General features: G+C 51.2%; 2 protein-coding genes across 2 annotated transcripts in view; both read left to right on the top strand.

The window, feature by feature from the left end:
- Window positions 1–654: 654 nt before the first annotated feature.
- On the top strand, window positions 655–1314 carry LOC138366482 (sperm acrosomal protein FSA-ACR.1-like). The gene has a single exon (XM_069327539.1). It carries the CDS (start codon window positions 655–657, stop codon window positions 1312–1314), a length of 660 nt encoding a protein of 219 aa, XP_069183640.1.
- Window positions 1315–14450: 13136 nt separating this feature from the next.
- Dbx overlaps window positions 14451–18692 on the top strand; it is a 28212-nt gene continuing 23970 nt past the window's right edge. Inside the window, exon 1 of the mRNA XM_045748972.2 lies at window positions 14451–15251. Coding sequence (XP_045604928.1) covers window positions 14702–15251 — 550 coding nt within the window. The 5' untranslated portion in view covers window positions 14451–14701. The remainder of the gene's footprint in view (window positions 15252–18692) is intronic.

Here is an 18692-nt window from a genome sequence, read left to right as displayed (position 1 = left end):
ACAGTGAGGATGTGCCTCTTCACATTCACTGTCAAACAGGACAGTGAGGATGTGCCTCCTCACATTCACTGTCACACAGGACAGTGAGGATGTGCCTCCTCACATTCACTGTCAAACAGGACAGTCAGTAAGGATGTGCCTCCTCACATTCACTGTCAAATAGGACAGTGAGGACGTGCCTCCTCACATTCACTATCAAACAGGACAGTGAGGACGTGCCTCCTCACATTCACTGTCACACAGGACAGTGAGGATGTGCCTCCTCACATTCACTGTCACACAGGACAGTGAGGACGTGCCTCCTCACATTCACTGTCACACAGGACAGTGAGGATGTACCTCCTCACATTCACTGTCACACAGGACAGTGAGGACGTGCCTCCTCACATTCACTGTCACACAGGACAGTGAGGATGTGCTTCCTCACATTCACTGTCAAACAGGGCAGTGAGGACGTGCCTCCTCACATTCACTGTCAAACAGGACAGTGAGGATGTACTTCCTCACATTCACTGTCAAACAAGACCGAGGATCTTGCATAAGACAATAGGTCTAAATTGTAGATTTGAACACATGTTTTTAATGCAAACCAAGAGGCCAGAGTCACTCGCGGAACAAGCCAACAGACCAGAGTCACTCGCGGAACAAGCCAACATGCCAGAGTCACTCGTGGAACAAGCCAAACAGGCCAGAGTCACTCGTGGAACAAGCCAAACAGGCCAGAGTCACTCGTGGAACAAGCCAACAGACCAGAGTCACTCGCGGAACAAGCCAACAGGCCAGAGTCACTCGTGGAACAAGCCAACAGGCCAGAGTCACTCGTGGAACAAGCCAAACGGGCCAGAGTCACTCGTGGAACAAGCCAACAGGCCAGAGTCACTCGTGGAACAAGCCAAACAGGCCAGAGTCACTCGTGGAACAAGCCAACAGGCCAGAGTCACTCGTGGAACAAGCCAAACAGGCCAGAGTCACTCGTGGAACAAGCCAACAGGCCAGAGTCACTCGTGGAACAAGCCAACAGTCCAGAGTCACTCGTGGAACAAGCCAACAGTCCAGAGTCACTCGCGGAACAAGCCAAACAGGCCAGAGTCACTCGTGGAACAAGCCAACAGGCCAGAGTCACTCGTGGAACAAGCCAACAGGCCAGAGTCACTCGTGGAACAAGCCAACAGGCCAGAGTCACTCGTGGAACAAGCTAACAGGCCAGAGTCACTCGTGGAACAAGCCAAACAGGCCAGAGTCACTCGTGGAACAAGCCAACAGGCCAGAGTCACTCGTGGAACAAGCCACAAGCAACAAGGAGAGCTTGTATAACAAACAACTCTAGGTGGGGCTTGGCCGGGGGGGGGGGGGGTTGTGTGATGAAAAAATATCTGGTCGTTAGGGAACATTTGCATGGACAATGAGGCCGCCCGCTAGGCCATTACACCAGCGCTGCCAACTTCTCCTCCTCCTCCTGCTCCTGCTACTTGCTGCTTGTGCTGTACCTACTACTGCTCCTTTTGCTGCTATTGCTCTTTATGTTACTGCCTCTGTCGCTACTGTTGTTGCTGCTGCTGTTCCTGCTATTGCTTCTGTTGCTGCTATTTCCTCTGTTGCTGTTGTTCCTGCTATTGCTTCTGTTGCTGCTATTTCCTCTGTTGCTGCTGTTCCTGCTACCGTTTCCGCTGCTGCTGCTGTTTCTGCTGACACAAATTATCGCACACAGAAGCTACTAGGAATAGGAAGATGCAGACGATAAAGTCGGAACCTTAATCCTTGGAAAACCTCTATACCACTTTGAGGTCTCTAATAATCTTGGGCGAGGCTAGCTTAAGTTAAGCTAGGTTAGGTTAAGTTAGCCTAGGTTAGGTTAAGTTAGGCTAGGTTAGGCTTGGTTAGGTTAGGTTAGGCTAGATTAGGCTTCGTTAGGTTGGGTTAGGTTAGGTTAGGCTTGGTTAGGTTAGGCTAGGTTAGGTTAGGTAAGTTTAGGTGTTTTGTATATAAGATTACAACCGCAGGAGGGTCATTAAGGTAACGACCTGCTTCTTGACTAATTGGCAAGACTGCTCTTAAGAAGGTATTAAGTCCTTATTCTTTACTGGCACGGTTGATGAGTGGCAGGAATATCGGGAAGAAGTAGTAGGTCCCTCTTGTTTCCTGTTGCTATTCTTGCTGCTGCTTTTGTTACTGTTGTTGATACTTTTGCCGCTGTGGTGGCTTTTGTGTTCGACGTGCTTTTGTTTGTTGTTGTTGTGGGTTAGATGAGGCCAGAAGCAGTGTTGCCAGCTCCAGCGGCTACAGAGTCCGCCGTCTGTGCCAGAGCCTTGGGTACACTGTTTTTTTTTTTTTTTTGCAGGCCCTGTTGAAGCTGCGTATCTGTTGCTGTCTGTTGTATACTGTCTGTTGTTTGCCTGTTGGTTGTTACATGTTGCCTGTTGCAAGATGCAATCAATGTCTGTTGATATTGATTAATATATGTTAATGCCTCTTGGCATTTGTTGATTTTTTCCCCAAAAATGTGTTGATGTTTTCTAACCTATATTCATGTGTTCTAACGTTTATGGGACCATTAAGGCAGTGTCTGGGATGCTCCCGGACGCAGGTTCGAATCCTCGTCACGGCCCTTGTGGATTTGACCATTACCATGTTAATATTACCCCCCCCCCGGTCCTCCCCTATATTCCCTACCCATCTCGTCTCTTTCCCCCTTTCCCCTTCCCTTCCTTTCCTTCCTCCTCCTCTTCCTCCTACCTTTATTATCTGGGTTTATTGATGGTCTATGATTTCTGTTGCTGCCTTGTTGATCCTTTGTTAATATATGTTAATATTTTGTGATTTATTTGACATTTATTGATGCTTGTGTACTGTATTGATTGTGGTGTTTACCTGAATTTACCTGAGGGCTATTTAACACTACTGGGCCTTAAAGAGGACAGAAAGCCGGTGGTTTGTCAAAGATCTCCGCATTTGCCTTGCTTTTTGATACCTTTTTTTGTTAATGTCTTTTGGTGGTAATTTATGTTATATGTTAGAGTTCTCGCGATGTTTACTTCTGACTAATGAGGTTCTTCAGCAAGGTTCTTCAAGACTTCGTGAACACTGTATGAACACCAGAGGGCCACGGATGTTCATTATCATCCCAGTAAACATTATAAACATTGCCACGACCATTGAGCACGTCCAGCACGACCATTGAACACGTCCAGCACGACCATTGAACACGTCCAGCACGACCATTGAACGCGTCCAGCACGACCATTGAACGCGTCCAGCACGACCATTGAACGCGTCCAGCACGACCATTGAACACGTCCAGCACGACCATTGAACACGTCCAGCACGACCATTGAGCACGTCCAGCACGACCATTGAACACGTCCAGCACGACCATTGAGCACGTCCAGCACGACCATTGAACACGTCCAGCACGACCATTGAACGCGTCCAGCACGACCATTGAACACGTCCAGCACGACCATTGAACACGCCCAGCACGACCATTGAACGCGTCCAGCACGACCATTGAACGCGTCCAGCACGACCATTGAACACGTCCACCACGACCATTGAACACGTCCAACACGACCATTGAACACGTCCAGCACGACCATTGAACACGTCCAGCACGACCATTGAACACGTCCAACACGACCATTGAACACGTCCAACACGACCATTGAACACGGCCAACACGACCATTGAACGTGTCCAACAAAAGTGGGCGTGTTCAAGAACAACTCAGAACATAGTTTTTTGCCACAAGTGCCGGACCAACCGGGCTGTGGTGGATATGTGGGCCTGCGGGTTGCTCCAAGCAACAGCCTGGTGGACCAAACTCTCACAAGTCAAGCCTGGCCTCGGGCCGTGCTTAGGGAGTAGAATAATTCTCAAAACCCACTACGGGTATACTCCAGGCATACTCCTGGTATGACCCTTATTGTCAGTCGAGTCCTCTAACAGTCGTTCACTGTGGTCAAAGTAGTTTGGTTATTTTGTTGGGCTTAAAAGCCTGGTTAGAGACCGTGCCGCGTGGGCATTGATCCTCGTAACCCCCTTCAAGGTAGCTTTAACGTAAGGCCTATCAACTTTCTGGAGGGTTATTAAGTCTTATCAACCCCTGGAGGGTTATTAAGGCCTACCAACCCTTGGAGGGTTATTAAGGCCTACACATCTGTGGAGGGTTATTAAGACCTACACACCTGTGAAGGGTTATTAAGTCCTACCAACCTATGGAGGGTTATTAATATTTCAGGTCACCACAACAAGTTATTGACCAACCAGCAAGTATACCGCAGACCTGAGCATATAAATCAAGGATTAAGTATACACTCCATGAAGGTATAACGACAGGTATACAGGTAAACCCCACACACACACACACACACACACACACACACACACACACACACACACACACACACACACACACACACACACACACACACAGTCATCCATCAGCGTCACTAGGAAACTTGTCTCTGAATAAAACCTTGATGCGAGTGAACCATATTTCGGTAAGATTGAGTCATGGCTTGGAACACTGGCAACACTGCTGCTACTTTGGGGCCCCCAGACCAGGTAACACCACAACACGAGGGCCCCCAGACCAGGTAACACCACAACACGAGGGCCCCCAGACCAGGTAACACCACAACACGAGGGCCCCCAGACCAGGTAACACCACACGAGGGCCCCGCATGAGGGCCCCAGACCTGGTAAGAGTGACGCAGGAGCTCCCAGGGTGGTAAGAATTAGCATAATGGCGGACATTAGCCGCCTTAATGTCAAAGATCGCCAGGTTAAATATTAAGTCAATGTGTGTTCCTCGCCTCCTGGGACAAAATGTCTGACGAGATGGCCGGATTTTATTTACATAAAGCCGTAATGGAGATGAAGAGGGGGTGGGGGGAGGGGGAGGTGGATGCTGCAGGGAGAGAAAGGGGAGGTGGATGCTGTAGGGAGGGGGAGAGGGAGGTGGATGTTGCAGGGAGAGAAGGGGGAAGATGGATGCTCGTATGGGGCCAGATATTGTGTTAACATTGCACTCTGTGTTTCACCACGTCAGAGCCGTTCATAGAGACACTTGCTGTAACCCGCAGGCAACTCTGCTAGTGGGGTATGAGAAAGGGGAAGGAAAGGGAGGACAGAGAGGGGGAGATTTGAAGGGTGAACAGGGGGGAAAGGAAGGGTGGAACCCGGGCACTGCCGGGTACTCCATCTAGTCAATATATATAGGACCCTCAATTCACCACACAACACCACACTTTAGAAATACATCTGAAAAAATTACAAGCTTACCCCCCCACACACCTCCCTCCCTGCTCCCCCCCCCCTTCCCTTCCTCCCTCACCACCTGCTCCCCCCCCCCTACCCGCATCAAAATATGATGAATTTCCTGAACTAACGCACCCGGTAGTGAGTCGGTCTGTCATGGGACACAAACACTCCCTATATGTTGTAATCGGTCACTGGCAAAGGCGGTATCACACTGCGACACAAAGAGAAAACGCGGCCGATCGTCCGAGTTCGAAAATTGGCGCCAACCGTAGCCAGTCAGACCCACAATGCCACGCGCCTCTAGACAGCTGAGTGACGACATGCGTGGCGCCGGTAGTTCAGTGGAAAAGTGCGGCTATAATGCAGTCAGCATATTACGTGGTCACCATAGCCCGTGCTACATGGACACTGCGTTCTGAGTAGCTAAATCTGAAACAACAGCAGTCCGCGGACATTCGTTGGAGGGTTCCCATATCCGGATTGTGAATGACAAGAGTGCCGGGTTAACCGAATCCGAATGAGCTCTTGCTTTGTGAAGCTTTGAGAATAAATAAAAAAGTGACGTTGGTTCATGGTGGGAGGTATTTTGCTCTGGCTCCTTGCTGTGTTATTATTGTCTTCACCACTATGCTACCACCACTACCACAATTACCACCATCGTCACCACAACTACCACCATCGTCACCACTACTACCACAATTACCACCATCGTCACCACTACCACCATCACTACAACAACTACATCCACTGTCATTACAACCATCTCTGCTACCTTCACCACACTCGTAATAACCACTACCACTATCTCCACCACCATTACCAGTACCTTCACCACCCCTACCATTAGAACATAAGAATCAATCAATCTGCAGAAGGCCTATTGGACCATACGTGGCAGTTCCTATTTATATCCACCCAAGCTCATATATGCGAACAAGCCTGAATGGTCCCCAGGGCTATATGCAACTGATATATATATATATATATATATATATATATATATATATATATATATATATGATAGTGTCAGACCACGAAGGAAGAATTGAAACAAGGATTTCCTTAAGTACTTTCGTATTTAATAATGCATCTTCAGAAGGGCCTTCTTCGCCCTGCTGAAAATGTATTATTAAAAGCGAAAGTACTTAAGGAAATTCCTGTTTCAATTCTTCGTTCGTGGTCTGACACTGTCACATTTTTCATCACGTGTTAATTTTCGTGATTTACACATGTTCAGAGGTATGCCACTAGACTAGTCCCAGAACAAAGAGGCATGAGTTATGAGGAAAGGCTGTGTGAAATGCTCCTCACGACACTGTAAGACATAAGAGCAAGGGAAGACATGATCACCACATTTAAAATTCTCAGGGAAAATTGACAGGGTAGTGACGAAGGGAACGCGAACAAGGGGACACAGGTGGAAGCTGAGTACCCAAATGAGCCACAGAGACATTAGAAAGAATTTTTTCAGTGTCAGAGTAGTTAGTAAATGGAGTGCATTAGGCAGTGATGTGGTGGAGGCTGACTCCATACACAGTTTCAAGTGTAAATATGATAGAGCCCAGTAGGCTCAGGAACCTGTACACCAGTTGATTGACAGTTGAGAGGCGGGACCAAAGCGCCGAAACTCAACCCTTGCAAGCACAACTAGGTGAGTACAAACACACACACACACACACACACACACACACACACACACACACACACACACACACACACACACACACACACACACACACAGTGTCAGAGTGGTTGACAAATTGGGCATTGGGAAGTGATGTGGTGGAGGCTGACTCCTTTGACACAGTACCGCATAAGAGGAAAGCCTTTGACACAGTACCGCATAAGAGGCTGGTACATAAGCTGGAGAGACAGGCAGGTGTAGCTGGTAAGGTGCTCCAGTGGATAAGGGAGTATCTAAGCAATAGGAAGCAGAGAGTTACGGTGAGGGGTGAGACCTCCGATTGGCGTGAAGTCACCAGTGGAGTCCCACAGGGCTCTGTACTCGGTCCTATCTTGTTTCTGATATATGTAAATGATCTCCCGGAGGGTATAGATTTATTTCTCTCAATGTTTGCGGACGATGTCAAAATTATGAGAAGGATTAAGACAGAAGAGGACTGTTTGAGGCTTCAAGAAGACCTAGACAAACTGCAGGAATGGTCGAACAAGTGGTTGTTAGAGTTTAACCCAACCAAATGTAATATAATGAAGATAGGTGTAGGGAGCAGGAGGCCAAATACAAGGTATCATCTGGGAGAGGAAATTCTTCAGGAGTCAGAGAAAGAAAAAGACTTGGGAGTTGATTTCACGCCAGACCTGTCTCCTGCAGCACATATCAAGAGGATAACATCACCGGCATATGCCAGGCTGGCCAACATACGAACAGCATTCAGAAATTTGTGTAAAGAATCATTCAGAACTTTGTATACCACATATGTCAGGCCAATCCTGGAGTATACAGCCCCAGCATGGAGTCCATATCTAGTCAAGGATAAGACTAAACTCTCATGCTCAGCTTGCTGCTAAATTAAGCACCATAGAACACATTCACAATATACAAGCTGAAAACAACATTGCACAGACCATATACACTGACGGATCACTCAATACAGCTACAGGGAGGGCAGGAAGTGCTGTTATTGCTCATCAGCCCGATGGCAGCACAATTCAAAGAAATATCAGAATTAGTAACTGGGCGTCCACAATGCAAGCCGAGTTGGTAGCGATACTGGTAGCACTCGAAATTATTTACAACACTGAAGTAGACAGCTTTATTATTTCTGACTCCCTATCCTCACTACGAGCAATAAACAGTTTGCAATCAAGTAATAACGTGCTTGTCTTGGAAGCTAGACGTAGATATGTAAGAATACTTAGCAAGAGGGTAAATATAAAAATGTTGTGGATTCCTTCTCATATTGGCATGCAGGAACATGACAAAGTTGACGCCCTTGCTAAGGCTGCAGTAAATAAAGACAGTATTGAATGGAATCATAAGTTATCAAATAGGTCCCTTAAAAGTGTCATTAGACGAGAACTCCTAGATGGATTTGAAGAAAGTAGAACAATGCAAACTGGAACTAGTAGGTCCATTGTTCATCACAATGAAATGTGTGAAGTAAAACATGTGTATGGGGCAAGTAACAAAGTCAGTAGACTAACAGATGTTGTCACAGCTCGTATAAGACTTGGCTACAAGTATCTCTGGCAGTTCGGCTTGTATAGGGATCTAGATGAAGTAAAGTGTAAAGTGTGTGGACATAGGCAGGGACACACACTCGAACACTATATCTTGGATTGTTGTAAAATTGAGCCTTTTAGAGATAAATCTAAGCTCACTCTGTATGATATGGCAACCTATCTTATTACCATGGATAAATTACCTGAAATCCTTGCACTGTATCCACATTTCGCTTCCAGTAGATGAACGACATATGAGATTCAGAAACAAGTAGTGTATTGTGAAGACTAATAATAAACAGAAGCTCCCCTATGACTCTGTAATATCCCCATTGGCCAAACTATTATGTATTAACGACAAGACCTACCATTAATGTATGATGACTTACTGTAAATATGTAGCTCTTGTAATAGCACTTTCTCTGTAACTAGCTGACATTGTATCTATAAGGTGTGAAGGATTGAAGAAATTGTTTATGTAATAATCTAAGATGAGGTCTGATAAAGACCTTTTGTGCCCTCTGCAATGCTTTTGCGCTACCGCTCACAGGATGAGTATGGGGTGCACAATAAACTAGCCGCCTTCGGCGGCAACAATAAAAAAATCAATGGAAAAGGTTCAAAGATTTGCCACCAGACTAGTACCCGAGCTGAGAGGTATGAGCTACGAGGAGAGACTACGGGAATTAAACCTCACTTCGCTGGAAGACAGAAGAGTTAGGGGGGACATGATCACCACATTCAAGATTCTCAAGGGAATTGATAGGGTAGATAAAGACAGGCTATTTAACACAAGGGGCACACGCACAAGGGGACACAGGAGGAAACTTAGTGCCCAAATGAGCCACAGAGATATTAGAAAGAATTTTTTCAGTGTCAGAGTGGTTAGTAAATGGAATGCATTAGGAAGTGATGTGGTGGAGGCTGACTCTATACACAGTTTCAAGTGTATATATGATAGAGCCCAGTAGGCTCAGGAACCTGTACACCAGTTGATTGACAGTTGAGAGGCGGGACCAAAGCACCGAAACAAGTTCAAGTATGTTTATTGAGACAAGAAAGAAATACATCTCAAAGGGATAGAGTAGCTTAGGCTATTTCTACCCCCCATCCGCTGAAACTTAACCCTCGCAAGCCCAACTAGGTGAGTACACACACACACACACACACACAAATGAGCCACCCAAATGAGCCACAGAGACGTTAGAAAGAACTTTTTCAGTGTCAGAGTAGTTAGTAAATGGAATGCATTAGGAAGTGATGTGGTGGAGGCTGACTCCATACACAGTTTCAAATGTAGATATGATAGAGCCCAATAGGCTCAGGAATCTGTACACCAGTTGATTGACGGTTGAGAGGCGGGACCAAAGAGCCAGAGCTCAACCCCCGCAAGCACAATTAGGTGAGTACACACACACACACACACACACACACACACACACACACACACACACACACACACAGTGGTCTGAGGCTCGGGCAGCTGTCACTCGGGTCGTCAGTTCGCTTCATCAGTGACTTCGTCTTCGTCCATTCTGCCAAATTTCCTCGGCAATAAATTAAGGTCGATGGGAGTATTGGCGGCAGGTGTCAAGCCTTCCTGACAGTAGGACGACTACCTTCCTCCTCCCCTCTCTCCCCCCCCTTGCCTTCCCCTCTCTCCCCCCCCCCTTGCCTTCCCCTCTCTCCCCCTGGTGCTCAACACCACCCCTCATCCTCCCCTAAACCACCTACAGCTCCTTACCCCACTTCATTACCTCCCTACCCGTTGTTGTTGTTGTTAAGAGATTTAGCTACTCAGGACGAAGTGTCCATGCAGCACGGGCTATGGTGAGCCCGTAATCCCTACCCGCTATCTCACTCCCTTATCCACCTGCCTCACCTCACCACCACCCATCTACACCACCCCACCACCACCCATCTACACCTCAACAAAGATCAGTCCTAGGACCCATCTTATATCAGATTGATGTAAACTATACCCATCTTTGACTAGTCTCCTGCAACTGCAGGTGATGCTATGCAGGTGTGGAGATTATGGACACACATGACTGCAAGATGCTGCAGTCATGTGTGTCCATAATCTGGACACCTGCATAGCACCTGCAAGACTGGAACATTCCAGGAAGGTCGAGTAAGGGATTCAGTCCCAATTATTGCAAAAATTGCAAAGTAATGCAGATTGGTTCAAATAACAGTCGACCAGAGGTATGAAGGAGGGAGGCAGCTCATAGAATCAGAGAATAGTCTTTGAGACAAATCCACAAGGGCCGTGACGAGGATTCAAACCTGCGTCCGGGAGCATCCCAGACGCAGTCTGGGAGTCTTTGAGAATTCATCGCCCTTAGTTTGCTCAAGGAGACTAAAATGTGAACTTTGTGACTGTAAGAATAGGCTTCACTTACATAAATAGAAAAGCAGGAGTCACTACCACTCCATAAACAGTATGCCTGATCTGTAGAGAATGCGGCACCTACATCGACCCCCCGTCATCTCACAAAATACATATATACAAATGCTAAGAAATCGAGATTTATTACAAAAACTCGTTGTCGAACTTGGACGAATTGGATCCGAGGATAGGTTACGCGAACGGAACTTTATTTACATCACAAATAAAAGCATCGAAGGAGAGCTTTACTAAGGGTCCAAGTTCTGGGAGAAATAGATGGGACGGACAGAGACGGTGTGGAACAGGAGGCGAGAGGGGGGGGGAAGAACACAGAAACAAGCGGGTCATGCAGGAGTGTTCCATCAGTGTATGTGTAGTGGAGAAGGTGAGGGAAGACGGTGGTGGTGGTGATGGCCCTGTGACATTCACAACTGGAGGAAGAGATATCACACATGGGACTCCCTGCACTAGACGATTGATTGCTAGCACACACGGGAGGGGGGGGGGGGGGGGGGCAGAGTGCTATACACTCTCTCTCTCTCTCTCTCTCTCTCTCTCTCTCTCTCTCTCTCTCTCTCTCTCTCTCTCTCTCTCTCTCTCTCTCTCTCTCTCTCTCTCTCTCTCCCCCCCCTCTCTCTCTCTCTCTCTCTCTCTCTCTCTCTCTCTCTCTCTCTCTCTCTCTCTCTCTCTCTCTCTCTCTCTCTCTCTCTCTCTCTCTCTCTCCCCCCCTCTCTCTCTCTCTCTCTCTCCCCCCCTCTCTCTCTCTCTCTCTCTCTCTCTCTCTCTCTCTCTCTCTCTCTCTCTCTCTCTCTCTCTCTCTCTCTCTCTCTCTCTCTCTCTCTCCCCCCTCTCTCTCTCTCCCCCTCTCTCTCTCTCTCTCTCTCTCCCCCCCCCCTCTCTCTCTCTCTCTCTCTCTCTCTCTCTCTCCCCCCCCCCTCTCTCTCTCTCTCTCTCTCTCTCACGGACACACACACGTAAAACTATAAAACCCCCATTAACCCCACCTCACCATCACCACCTATTCCCCTCCCTCCACCCCCCCCCCTTACCCCTCCCATAGCCACCTCCCCCTCCCTCCCCACCCCCCTACCCCCTCCCCGGGACAAAGATCGCACTTGGAAACTTTCGACGTTCATTCCAAATTGTTTAATAAAAAATGCAAAGCAGGTCATACGAGGAAGTTTGTTCGGCGGTGGAGTGATGGTGCCGCTGTGTGGGGTTCCCTCCACTCTCTCCTGTACTTCCTCCTTCCCTCCACTCTCTCCTTCCCTCCACTCTCTCCTATAGTCCCTCCACTCTCTCCTATAGTCCCTCCACTCTCTCCTATAGTCCCTCCACTCTCTCCTGTACTCCCTCCTTCCCTCCACTCTCTCCTGTACTCCCTCCTTCCCTCCACTCTCTCCTTCCCTCCACTCTCTCCTATAGTCCCTCCACTCTCTCCTATAGTCCCTCCACTCTCTCCTATAGTCCCTCCACTCTCTCCTGTACTCCCTCCTTCCCTCCACTCTCCTATACGCCCTCCTTCCCTCCACTCTCTCCTGTACTCCCTCCTTCCCTCCACTCTCTCCTGTACTCCCTCCTTCCCTCCACTCTCTCCTGTACTCCCTCCTTCCCTCCACTATCTCCTGTACTCCCTCCTTCCCTCCACTCTCTCCTTCCCTCCACTCTCTCCTATAGTCCCTCCACTCTCTCCTATAGTCCCTCCACTCTCTCCTGTACTCCCTCCTTCCCTCCACTCTCTCCTGTACTCCCTCCTTCCCTCCACTCTCTCCTGTACTCCCTCCTTCCCTCCACTCTCTCTTGTACTCCCTCCTTCCAATCTTATTTTTTTCTCCTCCATACATTTCCTTTCACCCATTTCTTTTCTCTCCCCCACCCCCCTTCTCCTCTTTCAGTGGAACAGTGTTGGTACAGCTCTTTAGAGTTCCTTTCCTCCTTCCATTGCCTCTCACCTCTTGTGCCTATACCTCCACTTCCATTACTCTACTTCCCTCTACATTCTACTCTCTCGACTCTTCCTCCTTCATTTAACCTCTCCCTTTACCTCTTTTTTCACTTCTTGAAGTCTTTCTCACGCCTTCCAAATGTCTCATTTCCTTCGCCAGAGTTTGTTCTCACCTACTTTCCCTCCTACTTTCCTGTCTCTCTTTCTTCCCCATACCTCTCTCTCTCTCTCTTTCTTTCCCCCCTCTCTCTCTCCTTCCCCCCCCCCTTTGGAGACCGCCTTCCTTCACCCAAAAGGCATATATATACACGTGTTCTTCCGTCAACACACACATGACCTTCCTTTTTCCTGCTCCAGACACCCGACACTGAAGAGTCTTTGCAGGGAAAGACTTAGTATTCCAAACATTCTTCTCGGATGTATTTTTTTTTTTACAGGTGGGTACAGGAACAGACAAACTTCTTGCTCCTGTTTGTAAGCTTAGAGCTTTCAGCCATAATTACAGTACAGTACATACAATTACAATTCAATAATCATTCACCAATAGAACAGCTATTATAAGGTTACTTATACCAGCCATTATAAGGTTACTCATACCAGCCATTATGAGATGACTGTGTGGTGTGTGACCTCACGTAATGCAGCCATAAGGTGAATGCCCAAGACTCAGCCATAAGGTGAATGCCCAAGACGCAGCCATAAGGTGAATGCCCAAGACTCAGCCATAAGGTGAATGCCCAAGACTCAGCCATAAGGTGAATGCCCAAGACTCAGCCATAAGGTGAATGCCCAAGACTCAGCCATAAGGTGAATGCCCAAGACTCAGCCATAAGGTGAATGCCCAAGACTCAGCCATAAGGTGAATGCCCAAGACTCAGCCATAAGGTGAATGCCCAAGACTCAGCCATAAGGTGAATGCCCAAGACGCAGCCATAAGGTAAATGCCCAAGACGCAGTCACAAGACACGGCCATAAGGTAAATGCCCAAGACGCAGCCACAAGACACGGCCATAAGGTAAATGCCCAAGACGCAGCCACAAGACACGGCCATAAGGTAAATGCCCAAGACGCAGCCACAAGACACGGCCATAAGGTAAATGCCCAAGACGCAGCCATAAGGTGAATGCCCAAGACGCAGCCATAAGGTAAATGCCCAAGACGCAGCCACAAGACACGGCCATAAGACAGTGCGAGTGGGCCGGCAGACAGGAGCACCACTATTATCAGGTGCCCAGCCTAGCCTTACGCTCGAGGGAGCAAACTGATTGCCCCCCCTTGAGTCCTCACTCGGGAACCCTCTGATGAGACGATTCTTATGCGACCCATCACAATACTCATCCGGAAATGAGTCTTCTCTTCTCCGGATTGATCCTTGAGTGGAGAATCAATCGGTTCCCAGGACGCTTGATGGCTCTCTAATCATATCGGGCCAACGACATCATAGGAATCACATCAGAATCATTCCGACAAGATCACCATCATACAAGCCAGCAATGAATACATCCCAGCCGGTGATTGGTCCGTTTGATCAATGTGGCAACAAACGGCCGGCCAATGGAAGGCGGCGGGAGGCGGGGCCCCGGCAGTGATTGGCCGAGGGGGCGGGAGTGGGCGTGTCCAACAATGATGGGGACGCTCATACAATAGACTCTAACGAGGATTACACGAAACATATCACATGTAGGGTTTATTTGCCTCATCTGGAAGTGAGGAGATGAGTGGAGGCTGAGCTCTGGCGGTGAGCACAAGGCAGTAGTGAGGCTGAAGGTTCCGCGGTCGCCCGCATCGACTCCCACAGCCGCCATGAGCCAGGATTGTCAACACCAGTGACCGCCGCCGCCGCTCCCGCCATCACCGTCTCTACCCCGCTGTTTTGTGGCCTTGTGGAAAATTATATTTGTTTCTTGGAGAGTGCGGGGGTGATGTTGCCTAGTATGGGCCCCGCTGGGGTGCTTGGCGGGGGTCTGCGCCCCCTGGGGCACTCGGGGCTTCCAGCTCACAGTCTCCTGGGATCGCTGGGGCCCCTGCCGCTGCCCTTTTCCGCCGTGTCGACCGTGGCGGGCACCATGGGCACCATGACGGCGCCGTACGTGGTGGAGTCGCTGCTGCGGGAGCGACAACTGGCGCGACCCGTCGCTACCAAGCCGCCGCTGCTGCTGCACGACGACCACCGGCCCGACCACCACTACTACTACAAGGACGACCCCGCCGCCCACTACCTGGGCCTGTTGGCGCGCCCCGCGGGGCCGGATAGGCTCACCCCGCCCGCCCCGCTGCCCTCCCCGCCCTCCAGGTCCGCCAGGGACGGGGAGGAGGGGTGTGGGTGTGAGGGCGATGCCCCACCCAGCCCGTGCCCAGATACCCCCTCCACTAAACCCCACCTCAAGTTCTCCGTCACGGCCATCTTGGGGCACGACACCCCCAGCCCCCCCGCCCGCGGCGACACCCTTCACCACGACCACCACGACCCAGGTACTGACTCGCCTTCTGTGTCTCCTACAGCTTCACCCTACAGCTTCACTCTACACCAGCCTCACCCTACACCAGCCTCTCACCCTACACCAGCCTCTCACCCTACACTGGCCTCACCCTACACCAGCCTCTCACCCTACACCAGCCTCACCCTACACCAGCCTCTCACCCTACACCAGCCTCTCACCCTACACCAGCCTCTCACCCTACACCAGCCTCTCACTCTACACCAGCCTCTCACCCTACACCAGCCTCTCACCCTACACTGGCCTCACCCTACACCAGCCTCTCACCCTACACCAGCCTTTTATCCTACACCAGCCTCTCACCCTACACCAGCCTCTCACTCTACACCAGCCTCTCACCCTGCACCAGCCTCTCACCCTATACCAGCCTCTCACCCTACACCAGCCTCTCACCCTACACCAGCCTCTCACCCTACACCAGCCTCTCACCCTACACCAGCCTCTCACCCTGCACCAGCCTCTCACCCTGCACCAGCCTCTCACCCTACACCAGCCTCTCACCCTACATCAGCCTCACCCTACACCAGCCTTTTATCCTACACCAGCCTCTCACCCTACACCAGCCTCTCACTCTACACCAGCCTCTCATCCTACACCAGCCTCTCACCCTACACCAGCCTCTCATCCTACACCAGCCTCTCTCCCTACACCAGCCTCTCTCCCTACACCAGCCTCTCACCCTACACCAGCCTCTCACTCTACACCAGCCTCTCATCCTACACCAGCCTCTCACCCTACACCAGCCTCTCATCCTACACCAGCCTCTCTCCCTACACCAGCCTCTCTCCCTACACCAGCCTCTCACCCAACACCAGCCTCTCACCCTGCACCAGCCTCTCACCCTGCACCAGCCTCTCACCCTACACCAGCCTCTCACCTTACATCAGCCTCACCCTACACCAGCCTCTCATCCTACACCAGCCTCTCACCCTACACCAGCCTCACCCTACACCAGCCTCTCACCCTACACCAGCCTCACCCTGCACCAGTCTCCCACCCTACACTGGCCTCTCACCCTGCACCAGCCTCTCACCCTAGCATAACCCACTTTACGATAAGGTACAGTAGACTGCTACCAGCAATAGTCAAATTGATCAGACCTGAGAAGCCTGGTTTCGGGGTTCGCTGCGAGAGACGAAAACACTCAAACCTAGACACAGGTAAACCACAGGTAACCCTCCACACAACCCCTGGGTCATTCCACACCTTCAGTATTGTGTGGTAATAATGGTTTAAGTTTTTGTGTAACTAAAAAAAAAGATTTTGTGGATTATGTGTTATTTGAAGCTCTGGTTGTTGTTGTGGTGATAACTGTAGTTGGTGTGGGGTAGTTGTGGTTGTGGTGGTGGTGGTCGCCGTTCTTGTTGTTGTGGTGGTCGCCGTTGTTGTGGTTGTGGTGGTGGTGGTCGCCGTTGTTGTGGTTGTGGTGGTGGTGGTCGCCGTTGTTGTGGTTGTGGTCGCCGTTGTTGTGGTTGTGGTGGTGGTGGTCGCCGTTGTTGTGGTTGTGGTGGTGGTGGTGGTGGTCGCCGTTGTTGTGGTGGTGGTGGTCGCCGTTGTTGTGGTGGTGGTGGTCGCCGTTGTGGTGGTGGTGGTGGTCGCCGTTGTGGTGGTGGTGGTGGTCGCCGTTGTTGTGGTGGTGGTGGTCGCCGTTGTGGTGGTGGTCGCCGTTGTTGTGGTGGTGGTCGCCGTTGTGGTGGTGGTGGTCGCCGTTGTGGTGGTGGCGGTGGTCGCCGTTGTGGTGGTGGTGGTGGTCGCCGTTGTGGTGGTGGTCGCCGTTGTGGTGGTGGTCGCCGTTGTGATGGTGGTCGCCGTTGTGGTGGTGGTCGCCGTTGTGGTGGTGGTCGCCGTTGTGATGGTGGTCGCCGTTGTGGTGGTGGTCGCCGTTGTGGTGGTCGTGGTGGTCGCCGTTGTTGTGGTGGTGGTGGTCGTCGTTGTGGTGGTGGTGGTCGCCGTTGTTGTGGTGGTGGTCGCCGTTGTGGTGGTCGCCGTTGTTGTGGTGGTGGTCGTCGTTGTTGTGGTGGTGGTGGTCGTTGTGGTGGTGGTGGTCGTTGTGGTGGTGGTCGCCGTTGTTGTGGTGGTGGTGGTCGCCGTTGTGGTAGTGGTGGTGGTCGCCGTTGTGGTAGTGGTGGTGGTCGCCGTTGTTGTGGTGGTGGTGGTGGTGGTCGCCGTTGTGGTGGTGGTGGTGGTGGTCGCCGTTGTGGTGGTGGTGGTGGTGGTCGCCGTTGTTGTGGTGGTGGTGGTCGCCGTTGTGGTGGTGGTGGTGGTCGCCGTTGTGGTGGTGGTGGTGGTCGCCGTTGTGGTGGTGGTGGTCGCCGTTGTGGTGGTGGTGGTGGTGGTCGCCGTTGTTGTGGTGGTGGTGGTCGCCGTTGTTGTGGTGGTGGTCGCCGTTGTGGTGGTGGTGGTGGTGGTGGTCGCCGTTGTTGTGGTGGTGGTGGTCGCCGTTGTGGTGGTGGTGGTGGTGGTGGTCGCCGTTGTTGTGGTGGTGGTGGTCGCCGTTGTGGTGGTGGTGGTCGCCGTTGTGGTGGTGGTGGTCGCCGTTGTTGTTGTGGTGGTGGTGGTGGTCGCCGTTGTGGTGGTGGTGGTGGTCGCCGTTGTTGTGGTGGTGGTGGTCGCCGTTGTGGTGGTGGTGGTCGCCGTTGTGGTGGTGGTGGTAGTCGCCGTTGTTGTGGTGGTGGTGGTCGCCGTTGTGGTAGTGGTGGTCGCCGTTGTTGTGGTGGTGGTGGTCGCCGTTGTGGTGGTGGTGGTCGCCGTTGTGGTGGTGGTGGTCGCCGTTGTTATGGTGGTGGTGGTGGTCGCCGTTGTGGTGGTGGTGGTGGTCGCTGTTGTTGTGGTGGTGGTGGTCGCCGTTGTGGTGGTGGTGGTGGTCGTTGTGGTGGTGGTCGTCGCCGTTGTGGTGGTTTTGGTGGTCGCCATTGTTGTGGTGGTGGTGGTCGTTGTGGTGGTGGTGGTCGCCGTTGTTGTGGTGGTGGTCGTCGTTGTGGTGGTGGTGGTGGTCGCCGTTGTGGTGGTGGTGGTCGTCGTTGTGGTGGTGGTCGCCGTTGTTGTGGTGGTGGTGGTCGCCGTTGTTGTGGTGGTGGTGGTCGCCGTTGTTGTGGTGGTGGTGGTCGCCGTTGTGGTGGTGGTGGTCGCCGTTGTGGTGGTGGTGGTCGCCGTTGTTATGGTGGTGGTGGTGGTCGCCGTTGTGGTGGTGGTGGTGGTCGCTGTTGTTGTGGTGGTGGTGGTCGCCGTTGTGGTGGTGGTGGTGGTCGTTGTGGTGGTGGTCGTCGCCGTTGTGGTGGTTTTGGTGGTCGCCATTGTTGTGGTGGTGGTCGCCGTTGTGGTGGTGGTGGTGGTGGTGGTCGCCGTTGTTGTGGTGGTGGTGGTCGCCGTTGTTGTGGTGGTGGTCGCCGTTGTGGTGGTGGTGGTGGTGGTGGTC

The sequence above is a fragment of the Procambarus clarkii genome, chromosome 2, assembly GCF_040958095.1.
Source record: "Procambarus clarkii isolate CNS0578487 chromosome 2, FALCON_Pclarkii_2.0, whole genome shotgun sequence".
In the NCBI taxonomy this organism is placed as follows: Eukaryota; Metazoa; Arthropoda; class Malacostraca; order Decapoda; family Cambaridae; genus Procambarus; species Procambarus clarkii.
The sequence above is the reverse complement of the archived record's forward strand: the minus strand, read 5'-3'. Positions and strand labels throughout refer to the sequence as shown.

What these genes read in the sequence shown, in the direction of transcription:
- LOC138366482 (XM_069327539.1), top strand. Translation starts at nt 655, where the DNA reads ATGCCAGAGTCACTCGTGGAACAAGCCAAACAGGCCAGAGTCACTCGT.